Source organism: Phaenicophaeus curvirostris, chromosome 19 (assembly GCF_032191515.1).
Source record: "Phaenicophaeus curvirostris isolate KB17595 chromosome 19, BPBGC_Pcur_1.0, whole genome shotgun sequence".
Taxonomy (NCBI): domain Eukaryota; kingdom Metazoa; phylum Chordata; class Aves; order Cuculiformes; family Cuculidae; genus Phaenicophaeus; species Phaenicophaeus curvirostris.
The window spans coordinates 8,778,685-8,795,520 of record NC_091410.1 but is presented as its reverse complement, the minus strand read 5'-3'; the positions used below and the strand labels follow the sequence as shown (position 1 = coordinate 8,795,520).

The 16,836-nt window shown below is 45.9% G+C and overlaps 1 protein-coding gene across 3 annotated transcripts in view; it reads right to left on the bottom strand.

Annotated features, from left to right (window-relative positions):
- Positions 1-16,836, bottom strand: part of RPTOR (regulatory associated protein of MTOR complex 1) — a 147,573-nt gene that overhangs the window by 30,534 nt on the left and 100,203 nt on the right. For all 3 annotated transcript variants that reach the window (XM_069872897.1, XM_069872899.1, XM_069872900.1), the window contains 4 exons: positions 12,581-12,699; positions 6,630-6,733; positions 5,532-5,715; positions 3,488-3,598 (listed from right to left, as the gene is read on the bottom strand). In XM_069872897.1, coding sequence (XP_069728998.1) covers positions 3,488-3,598; positions 5,532-5,715; positions 6,630-6,733; positions 12,581-12,699 — 518 coding nt within the window. The remainder of the gene's footprint in view (positions 1-3,487; positions 3,599-5,531; positions 5,716-6,629; positions 6,734-12,580; positions 12,700-16,836) is intronic.

The window sequence follows — 16,836 nt, the reverse complement described above, 5'->3', positions numbered from 1 at the left end:
CTTCCTGACAGCTGGCAAGAAGGCTTTCCTGTGCCTCTCACTCCAAGACCGCCTGTGGTTAGCAGAACAGCCTTTTGCCACCAGAGTTTTCAGGAAGAGGAAAGACTTCTGTACAGATCAGAGCAGGTATCTGCTTCTCCTGGCACAGTGACAACTCACAATGCAGTATTTTCTTTCTCCATTTATTTGATTAGATAATCGATAAATCAAATCCGATACGATAGCTTGAAACTAAGCCAGTGATTTACACTGGAAATTAATCCCTCAATCTTTCCAGTGAAAGCATTCTCAGAGCAAGGTCTATGAAGCAAAACTAAATTCATAAATTAAATATGACTAAGATGCACTCACAGTCACTTTATATTTATTCATTACAGGAACAGTTGTCTTGTCTTTCCCTGTTTATGATGGTAGGCAGCATCTCCAAATGAAGTACTGGAATTAAACATCAATGTCATCTTTTCCCACCAGTACTTGGTAGACTTTACTCTTTGCCTTTTTCACGGGGCTGAAGTTCCCAAAAGACAGCAGCCACCAGCCAGGGCTGTTTGTTCCTTGCTGCTGCAGGAACAGCAATTCTAGGAAAGGCGCGCTCCACAGAAACTGAGCCAACACCTGCGGTACCGGATGGCCAGTCCTGCCCGATTACACAAGCAGCAATCAAGAAACACCACAGCAAGCTCCGACAGAGAATTCTCCTCATCCCTTGCACATACACCACCCACTCGAACGACAAGGATACACAACATTCCTGGTTAGTACAGCATAACATGCAAGTTTTTCTGCAGAAACCCTTTACTCGGTCTTTTAAAGCTGCTTTACAGAAGTAATGGGGAAATCAATTCTCTTCCTTGTTTTATTAGAAAACAGTTTTGTTTTGCTCAAACTTTACCTAAAACATTGCTGTTAAGGACAGTCCGTGCTCTACCCCATCAGTGAGTATTTCCAAACGAAAACACCAGTAACGGAACCATCGCTGTCACACACGCTGCTGCTCCTGCCGCGGCAGTGAAAGCTGCGGAGCCAGATCCTTGCACGCATGACATGCCCAGGGGGCCGACTGCAGCACCTCAGCTCTCACGGGGAGACACTGAGCTCTCTGGGACTCACCGGGGTGCAGGAGAGCTCTCAGTTTCCACAACTCTCCCTCCCTGGCTTCTATGGGAGGAATGCTCCACGTTTCTGATTTCCTCCCCTAAGGTGATTTTCTCTATTTTATGCACATGAAGTCCTAAGCCCATACACGCACAGCACTCCCCATGCACCCACTGAACCTGCCTTTGATTGGCTGTCTGCCATGATTTATTTTATTAATAAAGACACCTCTCTTCCCTGGGAAAAGCTTTCCTTAGAAAGCAGACAAATGTTTTTAATAAGAACTAAGAGATGGAACAATCTCCTGTCTCCTCCTCTTGTACTCTCTTCTGGACTTGAATCAAGACACCAAAACCCATCTTGACGAGAGAAAATCCTGGTTTAAAGCTTGACCAAGCAACCAAGCCCCATGGGCCTGACGTATGTCCTAATGAATTATTCTGCTAATGGTATCAGAAGAAAGTTAACTTCCCTAGCAGCTGAGGAAGTGTCAGGCAATCCCTTTTCCATCCAATCTTTCCTCCTGGTGATTTTCTAAAGGAACCAAAGCTACACAGAAACTGGCTGCCACGTTTCATGGTGTTGTTCGGCCTGGAGAAGAGAAGGGTTTGGGGAGACCTTAGGGCAGCTTCCACTATTGAAAGCGGCTTCAGAAAAGCTGAGGAGGGGCTCTTGATCAGGAAGTGCAGGGAGAGGACGAGAGGGAACAGTTTTAAGCTGAAAGAGGGGAGATTGAGATGAGATATTAGGAAAAAATGTTTTCGCTTGACAGTGGTGATGCCCTGGCACAGGTTGCCCAGAGAAGTTGTGGCTGACCCATCCCTGGAGGTGTTCAAAGCCAGGTTGGATGAGGCTTTGAGCAACCTGATCAAGTGGAAGGTGTCCCTGCCTATGGCAGGAAGGTGGAACTGGATGGGCTTTGAGGTCTCTTCCAACCCAACCATTCCACGGTTCTATGTCAGTAATTTTCTGACATCTTTGAACTCAGGGTCAATCACCACCCCTCATCATCAAACAATTTAACACGCCTGAAGACTGGAAGGAGGTGAACGGCTTGGCTCAGTGGCAATTCTTGGATGAGACAACACATAAAAAGTACAATTTCTTCATTACTAAGATTTAAATAGCAGTGGTTGGATATAAACACACACTGCTGAGTGGCTCAGGTAATGGCATTTATACAGATTGTGCATTATTATTCATGGAAATTGTAATGCCTCCAAGAAATTCAGCTGAAAGTTCTGCTCCAGTTGGTGCTGCTTGACTCTCAAAGTACCCAGAGGCTTGCCTTATCGTGTTTTCTTAAAATAAAGTGAGATTTACTGCTTGTTTTTATTTCATACTTAAAACTGAAACCTGATCTTTGGCTAAAAGATTCTGGGAATCTAACAGTTTCTGTTTCCAGTCACTGGCAATCCATACCCATCTCTTAAGAGCTCTGTTTTGTTTCTTCCCTAGAAGAACGCTTCGGTGTATCTCTTGCTTCACATAAAGCCACCTTAGTTACCAGAACACATTCACTTCTAAGGAGTTCTCAGTGGAGATTTGTCATTACCACCCTCACTTTGCCGGAACAGAACTTGCTTTTTAAAGTTAAAAAAACCCCAAACACACTGATGCTTCCAAGGGAAGCCCCCAGGCATGTCCATTCAGTAGCAGTTCGTCTTTTTTAAGTTAAAGGTGCTTCTGTGCCTGTAAGCACGGCACAGCTCTGCAGTCACACTAAACTGGAGTCCAGCCTAACTTCTGCTGCCACTGGGATTATGTGGTACCCGCTCAGGGCAGCAGTCTCCTCCATTTCTCTGCTTGTTTTAGCTTCATCAGAGCCTGAAAATTCATCTAGAATGTCAGAAAGACAACAGCACCTCTTTTTCTCCAGCCCCTGACAGCCGTTTCTGGAATTAAGGGCCATGCTTATTCCACTGATTTATATTAAAAAAAATCAGCTTTTACTATTACTCAGTTTCCAACTGACAGACAAGCACAACATTTACAGTGAAACAACTCTGCAATGCAACCTTCACTGTGCAAAACTGCTGGATCCAGAGCAACTACAGAACCTCTCCTTATTTTACATTCTTTCTTGAATGTGCTCCATGGGCTGCAGGGCTTTTGTTCCTGGCTCTTTCCCTAGGAATACACCACCGTCCCACCTGTCATTAATTCCTCGCTCCCGCTGATGATTTCTTCCCTCTTACTTTTCAAGCACAATGGTCACACATCTCCCCAGAGCAGCATGATGCAAGTAAATCCATCCCTTTCCCTCCACAGACCGAAGGAAAAGGAAGGGAAAAAGAACAGGGAATGCCACTAGTCTGTACTCAGGACAGCAGCACATCCCAAGAGCTGCAGTGCTGTGATTCAGAAAGCATGCACAAAGATAAAATATTACCTTCATGACCGGCTGAGCAAAATACTTCGCACTCCAGTCACAAAAGCCCGTCTGCACCGTGGCCGAAATGAAACTTTTGTGTCCAACAGTGTCATCAGCATCATCAGTGGTCTGTCCAGAAAGAGAACAGGATGTTAACTCACATCCCTCCCATTCACATGGGCAAGATGCACACACAGTAATACCAAATACCTCACCGGGCAGAAAGAAGCTCAAATGCATTGCCATGGAGCTGAAATTTTTTACATCTAGCTTTAGGATCACTGTCATTACATTAACTCTTTGGAAACACGTAAACTGCACAGCACAAAACATTGTCAGGCCACCGTGTGAATCAGGGCTGAAGCATCAGTGTATCATCAAAATCAAGTCCCAGGATGAATTTTGTCACCGTCTCCCAAGCATCTGGCACCAGAAACACTGGAGCAGTGAGGGTGATTCAGGATAAAGCGCAGCCACACATAGCTTCAGATCAAGGGCACTCCCTGATCAAGCATCCCCCTCCAGCTTTCCTGGAGCCCCTTTCAGAACTGGAGACTGCTCTAAGGACTTCCCAGACCCTTCTCTTCTACAAGGCTGAACAACCCCAGCTCCCTCAGCCTGTCCTCATATGGGAGGTGCTCCAGCCTTTGGACCATCTTGTTGGCCTCCTCTGGACTCAAGTGAAGACCAGTTACTCTTCAGTATTCAGAACAAACAAAATCTGTGCCAGCCACCTATCCTGTGGCCTGCGATGCAGGTACCTCACCGATTCAGGTGGGAGAACCCTTCCCTTTTACAGTACCAGCAGGGAGAAAAGGAGGGAGAAGAGATGGCTGAAAGCTGAAGAAAACTGCCCACTGGCAAGCACAGTCTCTATCTTCAAGCGATGGACGCAAGCACAGCCATGTGTGCTTGGACTCAACCATATTCATGTGAAGTGACTCATCTGAAGGTGACGTTCAGAGTCCCGTGTGCATACCAAGATAAGATTGCTCTATTTGGCACCACATCAGCCCTTCACGCTTCTATAAATGGAAAAATGCCCAGTATTTGATGTGTGTCTTTAGAATGCTAAAACGTATGCAAACCCCTTGCTGCCTTGCTTTCCTGCTGAAAAGAGGAGTGGCTGCTGTTCCTCCCAGAGGTCCTCGCAGCTCTTAACTCATCCACTTTCTTCCAGCAGCACAACCTGCACTGAGCTTTGGTCCTCCTAGTAATGGTCTGGGCTTACATCCTCCTATGTGCAGAGCAAAGAGGGGTTGCCAAGCATGGAGTGGGTCAGAACTGCTGGAGAGAAGGTGAATATTCTGGTGCAGAAGCATCTATCAGTCTCTTGAAAGGAAGGCAGATTTCTGTGGTAAAGGAAGAGGAATCTCCCTTTTCCCCTCCTCAGTCCCTGCTTTGCTGGGGTTGGAGAAAAATCATGAGGGTGACAGATCTGACTCTGCATTACTGCTAGGGCAGACAAATGTTTATGAAAGAATAAGCAATCAACTCTGATTAAACACTTCTCAGTAGCAGAAGTGAATAATGCCCCATCAAAAGCTATAAAACAAAATTGATCCCGAAGAAAAAAAAAAAAAAATCAATTTCCACTTTGCTGGTTAGAGGAAGCTGATCTGGACCTAAGAGCAGCTGGAAGCAAACAAGAGATATGGAGAGGTAAAACACAAAGGACAGAAGAAAGAACCTGAAGGGAGGTTGTGGAGAGGAGGGTGCTGGCCTCTTCTTCCAAGTGACAGGGGGCAGGACGAGAGGCAATGGCCTCAAGCTCCACCAGGGGAGGTTCAGGCTGGACATCAGGAAAAAATATTTCACAGAAAGGGTCATTGGGCACTGGCAGAGGCTGCCCAGGGAGGGGGTTGAGTCACCTTCCCTGGAGGTGTTTAAGGCATGGGTGGACGAGGTGCTAAGGGGCATGGTTTAGTGTTTGATAGGAATGGTTGGACTCGATGATCCGGTGAGTCTCTTCCAACCTGGTTATTCTGTGATTCTATGAATGCGTAACAAAGCTCAGTGGAGCAGGGAGGCAAACAGATCTGGAAGGCAGAAGTCTCTTTACCTGTTCAGGCCCTTTGTCAAACATTTTTCTTGTTCTGGGGAACTGGTGGGAGTGGGGAGTGTACTGAACCCCCATGTTGCTGACATTGGCAGGTCTTACGGACGTGATGTCCCGACTGCTGGGCTGTTTGGTCACGTCATTTGTCAGGCTGGAGCTGCTTGTGCTCGTGGTTGGAGGGGAACCTCTAGGGAGCCAAAAAAGAGGGAGAGGATTTGAGAATCACTCTTGCACATGAATGATGTTAATTTTACTTCTCTTCTTATAGGATTTATATGTTACTGCTGTGCTTCCTCTACAGAAACAAAACAAAAGAAGACCACACACTCCACCTCCAAAAGACACAAAACAAGTCAACCTTGATTGCATCATCTCCAGACTGATCATAAGAAAAGGAACATTTTTGGTATCTGCAGACCAATGGCCACTGGCCCACAGGTCCTGACAGCTGACCTAAGACACACCGACCAGCTGTTATATGAGTGGGGAGACTGGAACTCCTCGCAGCCCGTAGAGGAACATTTTAATTTACATGTAAACTAAGATTTATCTTATTGCGCAGTTACATTAAAAAAATCATCACTGGGCAGTTCTGGGCCCTTTGTTTCAATTCTAAATCTTATTGGTGCACACTGATGACGAAGCTGCTAGATCTAAAGCCTGGTGTGCAGGTTCTGGGAAATGATCAATTGGTCAAATCAAAGCTTTGCCTTTATCTCAGTTGCACTGCATTGCTTGTTGATCATCAGATAACCCTGGCTTGTATCAGCTGAGAGTACAGAAAATACAGAGCAGACTTCAATGGGAAATTACCATATAGGTCAGGCCAGAGTGCGTCAGTAAAATTAGCAACATCTCAGTCTTCCTTTCAATTCACCTTTAGATAATTAGTGTGGCTTGTTACTCTTTGTCCTAGAAAGAAATACAAGAACTCTCCGCCTCCTCCCCGAGCTTTTGTTTCCGAGTACCTTACCAGGGCTAGAACAAGAAGTTACTGAGATGGCTGCAGGCTGACTCTGGTGCTGATTAACCGGGACGGTTACCTGAGCGCTGCCTAAACCCACTTTGGTGCAAGCACTAGAAAGCAACGTTGGAGCTTACCCGACTTGGTGGATGTGCATGCCCTTGTTGGTGGGGCTGGCAGGGGCAGACTGCGTCAGCGAGGAGGTGTCGAGGATGCGCTGGGGGCGAGCATTTACTGTTGCCTAGAGAAAAAAAACAGAGCAGAGTCCTGAACAGCCAAGACTGCAAAACGCCAACCACAGTTGTTTATTATCTAATACAACTGCACACCTGGGGTTAAACGAAGTTAAGCTCTATCGGTGTGCGTGTGGGTGTTTAAAAACGTATAGGAAAAAAAGCCCCTGTGCAGTTCCCAACAAAAGATGATTTTAATACTTTTTTAGACAGAAAACACTTACCGCAAAGTACCCTTCTGTTACTTACAGGGAAATGGCTTTGATGGACACACAAGCCTTTTCCCTCAATCAGTCACAGCCTATGACCTGTACCAGCACTTCAAACCAGGCTGCCGCTGGGCAGGCGAGAGAGCCCGGGGGTTCCCCCTCAGCAGCCAGATTTCCCTCCCACCTCCGGACAGAGGACTGTGTTTCTCACCCCAACGATAAATTCAGCACCCATTCCAACCCTGATTTCATGCTCAAGTCAGACCTCTTATCTTAAATGCAGCAACTGCCTGAAACTGCCTCCTGCTGCTCCTCCATCTCCCCTAACAAGAGCCGAGCTTCTGGAGTTAGCTGGAGGATGTCCCTTCCAGCAGCATCACAGCTATTCTTATGGGGAAGGCAAGGGATTTACACGCTTGGGTTCCTCCAAGCTCTACAAAACTCAGCCAGCCCTCTCACAAGATGGAACCTTGGTACTCAACCCCTGGCTAGAAGAGACCCATTTCTGATAGAGCCTGAGAAATCATTGTCCCTGCTCCTGGGGAAGGCCTGAAACATGGGCCAAGATAAAGGCGGTGAGATACCAAAAGCTACATCACCAGCTCACACTCCTCCAGGATGCTACTCACACTATGAAAATGAGTCTTCCCTTTAGAAATGGGGAAGCCCTCCATTGCTTATGGACTCCTTCCCTCCTCTTCCACGTCACCCTGCCTGCTGTGAAATGTCTGATTTTTTTCATATACTGCAATAACTCTTCAAGGAGGCCCCAGACTGGCATAAAAAAACCTCCAGAGACAGATACAGCTATCCCACAAGCAAGATTACTTTCATCATCTCTTCAAACACTAAGAAAATCCACATACTGTCACACAAGAGGTGAGTGGGGGTCTTGGGTGATGACACTAGGGCTTGCATCCAGCTGAAATCAAGACCAGCAGCTACTGAAACACGAAGCATGTGAAAAGCAAGAGCTGCATGCATGGTCTTCTGGAGCCCAGACAGCTAACAAGCCTTTAAAAGCAGAACCAACAACCACTGTGAACATGAATTTCTTTTCATTTAGAGCCCACACATGTCCACTGCAGAGATGTTTGAGGCACTCAAGCTTGGAGACACCCTACCTCCCCCTTGCAGGAGCTAAAAGTTCTTCAGAGACGACCTGCATTTCTCTCTTCCTCAAATGACACTGCAAGGTTTTCCCCTCCCTTGACAGGGTTTGAGCTCTCCGGAGCATCATCCAGACCCTTCCAGCACACAAATCAGGCGTACAGGAGAGCTGGGGAGAGGCTCTTCCTCAGAAAGAACAGGGACAAGGGTGAGGGGAAATGGTTTTAAGGTGAAAGAGAGAAGATTTAGACTATATCTTAGGAAAAAATGTTTGTCTATGAGGGTGGTGAGGCACTGGCACAAGATGACCAGAGAAGTTGTGGCTGCCCCATCCCTGAAAGTGTTCAAGGCCAGGTTGGATGGGGCCTTAAGCAACCTGATCCAGCAGGAGGTGTCCCTGCCTATGGCATGGGGTTGGAACTGGATGGGCTTTAAGGTCTCTTCTAACCCAACCCATTCCACGACTCTACAATTTGTTAGGCTCAAAGGAGCGGTGATGCCCGTTACTGCTACGGCTGGAAAGGGAATGTGCTGACTCCCAGTTAGCCTGGCTGCCCCTGAACTGGCCTCCTCTTACAAGCCAGGCTCCTTTTATGTGTTATTTTCCTCATTTTCATATGGGGGTATGAAGTCTCCTTAAGGCCACACGTCCCTCCATCACCCAGGAATGCAGCAGCGTCTCCAGTGAGCAGATGTGACTGCACAGGGCTGGGACAGAGGAGCACACAATAAGAATGGAAAGTAGGTAGAAACAATTTAGCAAGTAGTGACATATTATTATTGCTAACTGGTTTTAATTAGTCACAGAAGGCTCAGGTTTAAGATTCTTGCAGTCAGGTCTGTCACCTGAAATGGGTCAGGTCACCTCGTTTCACAGCAGGGGGACAAGGTCAGCTAATGATAATTTACTGAAGGGGTACAGCGAGACAAGGGTGTGGCAGCCAGCCTTCCTTTTCCTGGGAAAAATAAAATAGCAATTTCTTTTCTGAAGGCAGCAAGCGCTGCGAGGGCTGCAGTTCAGTGATACGACAGCTTATTTTGCTAGAGGGAGGCAGCAGCTCCCCCTTTCCTGGAGATCTGCTCCTCTGCCAGTCAACTCATCTCATTTCAGGAGGGGAGATGGCAATTCGTAATTCTGCAAATTGACTTGGGGTTAAAAAAGAAAAAAAAAAAAAAAGAGCACGCTGCCAGAATTACTTGCTCCTGCACGGAAAACCCTGTGCCAAGGAGTGATGTTGTGGAGGAATAATTCCTGGGATAATTCATCCTCAAGCCTTCCATTAAAAACAGCTGGATGAAGGAACCTGGGAGGAAGCAAACTTTCCTTAATTAACTGTGATTTCTAAAAGTCTTAAAAAACCAACACTGATTACTTGGTCCTTTTTGTTTGTTTTGACGCAGGCGAAAAAAAACCATGTTTTGGATTCCGTAAAAGATCAGGCTGGGCATGAGAGTTGTGCCGTTCCAACCTGCATCATAAATATAAATCACAACAGAGCCACAATCTGTGTGAGAACTCGCAACGTCTGATCAGCCCGGGAAATAAAACGGCAGATTTCACATCCAGGAAGCGCGCCCGGCTGTGCCACCTACTCACCGGCTGCTCAGCAAGACTTCGCCCTATTTAAGGACCACTGGAGTTCTCCTGCAGACAAAGATCTATGTTCACGGCTCAGCTAAAAACTTGAACTGGTCTCATTTGAAAACAAAAGTCCTGCTTTTCATTCACCCAGTGCCTTGCAAATAACTGTTTCGCAAATGCAGACTCATAAATTGAACTTCTGCACAGCCACAAAGCTCACAGTACCAGCCTCGTGTTTTCCTGCAGGGCACTGAGAAACATGGCAGTATTTACTTCTCCTGAGGCTTTACTTCACACCACGTGGCTCCCAATGTGTTGTGTGATCACCCATCAGGGCAACTGAGCTGCACGACTCACACCTGCCTGTGCAAAATATGTTTAAAAATCACGAAGCCTTCAAGCACAGAGTTTGGTAGCATGAGCGTAAATATTTAGTTCTCTGCAAATGAAGATGCTGTTAACTGACACCACCCAGAAGTACAAGCCCATGGCCAATGGGTTCAGGTCTTTCAGCAAAAGAGCCCAACAAGAACAGGCAACGTCGTACAGATCGTGTCGCTTGTTCCATTGTGTTAATGTAAGAAAAATTCAGCTGTCCGAGTTCCAAAATGAAGCCTCTTGTTCCCCGACTTTTGTATTAATTAGAACAAAAGGGTTAAACCCCTAAATATTCAAGTGATTGACTTCAACTGAAGCAGGTTTTTGTTTAAGCAAGAAAATCAACTTTTGTTTTAATTCAGTGATAATATTCAAACAAAAATGGAAAATGTGTTGTTCGCAGATACTTGGGAGGGCCAGGGGGCCCGTGGGCAGCATCCAGGCTGCTCCCTTTTACATCCAACAACGCTTCATTAGCACCAAGGAAAGATCTCAAGGATACAGTTATCAAAATGTAGTTGTTACTAATTAGCATTACACATTAGACAGCTCCTATAATCTGTCTGAGCTCCCACCAGCAGAGACACATTGCTCAGGCTTGGAAATCCTGACAGCACTGCTGGCAGCAGGAGCTTTGTCCATAACAAAGTGAATAACAGTCAGATCATAACCCAGGATCTGAAGTCTTAGCTTCCATTCTGGTGGGCTGACAATAGGACTTGATTTTATTTAACTAAAAAAAGCCTTTTTAGAAGCTACTTAAGCCAAGTGGTACTAGCAAAAGCAAAGCCCACAGCATCCTGAGGCGTGCAGCAGCTAGTCTGCTGCATACACAGCTGCCCAAACTGCTGGACAACAGCGTATTTCAGTACTTTCCTTACGGATTTTATGGTTAAGGCAAAGAAGAACAAAGAAGTTTTGTTCACTGCAGCATCCTCAGTTAAAAGTCTTTGTAGATGGGAATGCTTTTCTTATTTTGCCAAACCATTTGAAAAGCCATCACGTTTGCAAGGCAGGGACAACAGAAAATAAGCAGTCTGAGAAGTAGAGAGTGAGATGCACAATGCCCATCCACTTCAGCTTTTGGACTCCATTTGGTACCAAGACATTTAGTTCCAAACTCACCAGAATCAAGACCGAATTTACCTAACTAGTCATAACATTGACTAGAAATCACAATATAACAATTACAATTCCTGCTGGCTAAGCAGAGCCACAGCAGTGCTACCAAAGGCATCTGCAGGGCACTGGAGCATCTCTATTACCATTTATACATCTCTTTCCACCAGCAAGGAAGCAAGTCCTGAATTTAAGACAGGAAAAGCAGATCTGGTTCCTCTTTATGTCTCTTTTAATCCCATAGTAGGAGTAACATTTCATCTTGCCTTCCAAAATGCAGAACTGAAATAGTTTCATGCATCTAGAGCAGAGAGATGGAAATCTTTCACCTTTTCCTTCTTTTTCACCTTAGTTTGGCCTCTCCAGCTCAACAGTAATTTGCTGTCCATCTAAATCACCAGGGAAAGGCTGACCTCGTTGCCCCCACCGTCACAATAATTCTATATCCCGAACCCCAGACTACCCCGCTCACAGATACTTAAAACAATACAAGATTTAAATAAGTAACTATTATTTTCTCTATAGGAAATCAAATTTGAAAGCAAGGAATCTCTAAGGCGTTAAAATGGAAGTGCACAATGCCGGCATCTCTTACTGCAACTTTCACTTAGAAGCCTAAAGCTGAAGGTTTAAGATAATTCACTGGAAATCATCAGTAAGAGACGTCATCTTGCATTGCAATGGCTCATGGTCTTGATGCTAGAGCAACTAGAAAGCACGTGGGAAGGACTGCGTTCAGACAGCTTTCTAACATCGCCGGCCGGGGCAGGAGGGGAGGCAGTTGGTGAGAAGATGTTCTGGGGTGGCCTGGTGCTTTGTTTCAAGGTGGAAGGTGAGGGTGTTTCTCTACACTTGCCAAGATGGCAATTCTGAATCAGCAGTGATGGCAGCCTCCAGGGACATCTTGTCACCCTTGGAGGATGAAATGTGATGAGGATGGTGGTTTAGGCGGATCAGGCCTGGGTTGAAGAGGTGAGTAGTGGCAGGGGTGTCTGCATGCTGACTCACATGTACTAGTTCACCTGGATTGGAGAGCCGTTGCGGCTTCAGTCTGCCGGCCAGTCCCACTTGCATAATCTAAATCAGTTTGCAAACGGATAATTTAATGAAGTATATTTAAGGTTTCTCCCAGGGACCGATGTAGATAAGTAGATTTCAAAACCAGACCTACTGTCTAAGGTCTGTACCTAATTCACATCCTAAAACAATCCCAGGCCCTCCCCCATTTATTTATTTCACCTGATCAAGAGTTCATATGAGTATTTATCAGTTCATATGAGTATTTATCATTTTGAAACATTAAAAGCTCCTTCTGCAATAGATCTAGACCAAACTAGGACCACTTACCAGAGCCCTCCAACGGATCTATCCAGCTCAGTCTACCCATGCCTTGTCTAAGCGTGAAGAAAATTAACCTCCAAAAGCCTCATGGACACACACGAACACAGAAGGCGTACCTTGTAAGCAATACTGTTGAGAACTTTCATAGCCAAGTCGGAAACATCGGGATAGGGATCGGCAGCGAGGTGAAGGAGCACTCTCCAAATTTGGGTATAAACGCTGTTGAAACTCACACCTAAAATAATAAAAACCAAAACAAAAACCAAAGCCCCACAGGGCATGACAATCCATCAACTCAAACTCTTTGATCTTATGTGAGAAAATTCATTAGAACTCCAAACATCACAATGACATCTAAGAAAACATCAAGAGAAGAGCTCAAAAACACCCTATGTGGGCATTTTGTCTCCATTTTGTCCTTCTTTGTGAACTCTGCAAGGGTTCATAAAATGCAAGTAGGAGAAAGGAAAATAAATGAAAAACTGCTTAAATAAGCTTCACTCAAACCGCTGGCTTTCTAAGCTCCTGAAGCAAATACAAGGCCAAATGGAAGACCAGATAATGTCCTTGGAGTTCCAGAGCTAAAATACTAAATGGCATAAACCCCAGAGCTACTGGCTTATATTTCTAGTTCTTTTTATTGCTGTTTTAAGCATTAATACTCAGCTTGAATGTTCAAGGACTTATATATTCTACAAGTTTACTAAACATCTAGATGTTAAAAACGAAGCTTTTGGACCTGTACCTTTGAGAAGCAGTAAGTCTAACTCAGCCTTCCCTACTGACATTTGTATAAATTCCTCAACTGCCAGCTTGTTATTTAACCAGAATATCTGCCATTTGGTATTTCAGCAGAGGGGACTGACAGATTCAAAACACAAATCAAATTATTAAGCATTTGCAACAACTGATAAAATTCTGTGAACATTTTATTTTGCTGCTTTTAAGCGAATCTTTAATTTGGTATTCTTTCTACTAACCCTCACAATGTCTAATAGTCGTAACACCGTGGTTTGGGAGTTGAGCCATTTGGACAATATTAAAGTGATTGCACTAACAAAAAGGGAACTAAAATAGGGATTTCAGATGAGTCACAATCAATGGTAAATGACAGACCAAGCTGTTGCTGCATTTGCTTTCGTGTTTCTGGAGGCATCTAAATATAAAGTGTTAAGCTTAAGAAAGGGTTCGTTGGTCAACAAGCAGCTTTGCACCTTGCATGGCTGCTAAACCTGATACTCAAACCAACAGAAAATAGACTTGGACAGTCTGGTTCTGAACGTTGGCTGAAGGAGGCAAGTGGTGCACGGTAACAGGCTTCAGGAGTAAGCACCTGCATTTCATGTGCTCATCGGTGTTAGCCAAGGGAATCTCTTCTGCCAGAAAAACTCCTCAGCATGCAACAAAGCATCCTGAAAAATGCGAAGGCAATAACCTAACCCCATCCCCCCTCCCGGCCAGCTTGCTCAGCTGACATGCAAAGGATTTTCCAAGTGGAGTTTGGTGCAGATACCTCAAAAATACTGATGACTGCACCGCTTGGACAGTGCCACCCATTTGCTGGTGGCTACTGATACCACAGACTCCTACAGCCAGTTCTAACGTGTATCAGACAGGTAAGATGCAAGGTCCAACGAAGATACAACAAAGGTAATTCCACCAAGGAAAAGAGGAGCTGTTAATCCAAGATACAGCAGAGTTGAAGGACACTGATTTATCACATTTCCTTTATGCCACCTGAGGAGAGTCTAAAGTGCACAGTCATGGAAAGTGCAAGCACGGCATGCAGGAGTTGAGCAGAACCAGTTTAGAATGGTGCAGATCTGAGTTCAGCTTTTGGCTTTGGTAGTAATAGGCAGAAGTCACTGTCTTTTTCAGAACCTCTTGTGTCTGTGTTTAAAATAAAGAAAATGTCAATACAAGATAAAGTCAGTCTCTGCTTGGAAGAGGGTTCAGCCTCCCAACCATAAAGGAAGGTGATACAATGCTTGTCTGTCTTCCCCAAGCTTCTGATCATTTAGGATCTATTCTTGCAATTGTCATGTTCATCCTGGAAGCTTCTATTATCAGGGAAAGAAAGAGGGGAGGGGGAAAGAGAAAGAGCAAGAGACAGAGAGAGACAAAGTGCCGCAAGTTGTGGGAGAGAAAAAGGCCCCGGACACTGAAGCAGCCAGGCAACATCATCCAAGGTCTGCTAAGAGCTCTGCCTCCTACGTTTGGTCCTGTGCTAGAAGTTACGTAAGGACTGATGGGAAATCCCAATGCCTTGATTGCTTTTAAAGCCCTTGAAAGACAGTAAAAGGAAAGGGAGAGAGGGAGAACACAAGGGAGAACATCAGCTTTTCCAGTGTCTCTGATAACCACCTCACTCATGACGCAGTCATGAAGTAAAAACCCCAATGACATTTTTTATACATCTAAGCGTCGTGAAAAAAAAACAAGTTTAAAACAGAAGCGAGCCAGTGCAATTCCTCATTCACTCAGCAACCTTTGAAAAGAACAGAGGGAATTTCTACAAAGGCACCTCAGGCTCAGAGCTGGGGCTCGAAGGACCAGGCCTTTCGTCTACCGTCCTCCCCTACCCGTGTTAGCGTGTGCATTGCACTGATTCAGCCGAGTGACACAGCCGACACAGCTCCTCGGAAAGACCCGAGCGCCGAGGCAGGAGGATAATGGCAGGCGGCAGAGGGGGCAGGAGGAACAGCAGCTTGATTTCATGTGATGGACTAAAATGGAAAAAAATATCCATGAGATGCAAACAAAGAGCTGCGCAAGGGGGACGGGGTGTTAATCTAAGCAGACAGCTCTGTAATTAGTCAGACTGATTCAAAGCCAGATAAATGGACCTTGCAGCATGGATTTACGTTTAGAAAATGATTCTTCTCTGCTAAGAATGTCAAAAATAAATTGCCTGCCTTTACTGACAACTTTGATTTTCTTTGCATATGCATAACTCTTAGTTTGAGAGCCAGCATCACGCAATGGCCTGAAAGAAGGGACCTGGCTGAGGTCCTGCAGTTGGGTCGCAAAGTACGTGAAGGGTAGAACCACGCTGGATGCAAAAAATGAATACTGATAGTGCTCCTAATTCTTTTTGTTTTGCCAGGCTTTGACAGGGTTTCTCCCCAATCTCCTGTACAAATCACAGCAGTGGTTTTAAGCCCATTCCTCATCCGACAGAGCGGCCTCTGTTACCCGCTGCACACCTTGGGCCTGCACAGCCCAGCCTGCCTGCAGGGTGAGGCACGTTACAGGCTGGCACGCAGGGAAACATAGAGCTGAAACGTTTCAGACTGAATGGCACCCGAGGATGCAGACATGTGTTCAGTTCTGGGCCCCTCACCACAAGAAGGATGTTGAGGCTCTGGAGCGAGTCCAGAGAAGAGCAACGAAGCTGGTGAGGGGGCTGGAGAACAAGAGGAGCGGCTGAGAGAGCTCGGGGTGTTTAGCCTGGAGAAGAGGAGGCTGAGGGGAGACCTCATTGCTCTCTCCAACTACCTGAAAGGAGGTTGTGGAGAGGAGGGAGCTGGGCTCTTCTCCCAAGTGACAGGGGACAGGACGAGAGGGAATGGCCTCAAGCTCCACCAGGGGAGGTTCAGGCTGAACATTAGGAAAAAATTTTTCACAGAAAGGGTCATTGGGCAGTGGAACAGGCTGCCCAGGGAGGGGGTTGAGTCACCTTCCTTGGAGGGGTTTAAGGGATGGAGAGACTCACTCCAGAGCCTCAACATTCTTGTGGTGAGTGGCCCAGAACTGAACACAGGATTCAAGGAGCAGCCTCACCAGTGCCAAACCCCTTTCCATCACCTTCCAACAGTCCTGGAAGACTGGGGAAGTCCCACTGGACTGGAGGCTGGCTGATGTGCCCATCTACAAGAAGGGTCGCAGGGAGGACCCAGGAAACTACAGGCCTGTCAGTCTGACCTCAGTGCCAGGGAAAGTCACGGAACAGGTGATCTTGAGTGCTGTCATGAAGCACATGCAAGAGAACCAGGTGACCAAGCCCAGTCAACGTGGGTTCATGAAAGGCAGGTCTTGCCAAACACACCTGATCGCCTTCTATGACAAAGTGACTCGACTACTGGATGAGGGAAAGGCTGTGAACAGTCAGGAAACCTCTACATCAAACTCCCACTTCCGAAATCCACTCCGATCCCTGTGTTTTGCTACTGTGCAGGTTACTATTTATCAATACTGCAGGTTGACCAGTTACTTCTCATTATGACTGTACATTTCAATATATTACCTAGTGATAGAGTAGGAGGTTCCACCTGTCCCAACACTCTCTCTCTTGTTTCCTGCCGCTGCCTGTCCATTTACGGCTCTCCCTTTCCTCATCCTCACTGCAGTAACCTCCTGATTTAAGGTTACT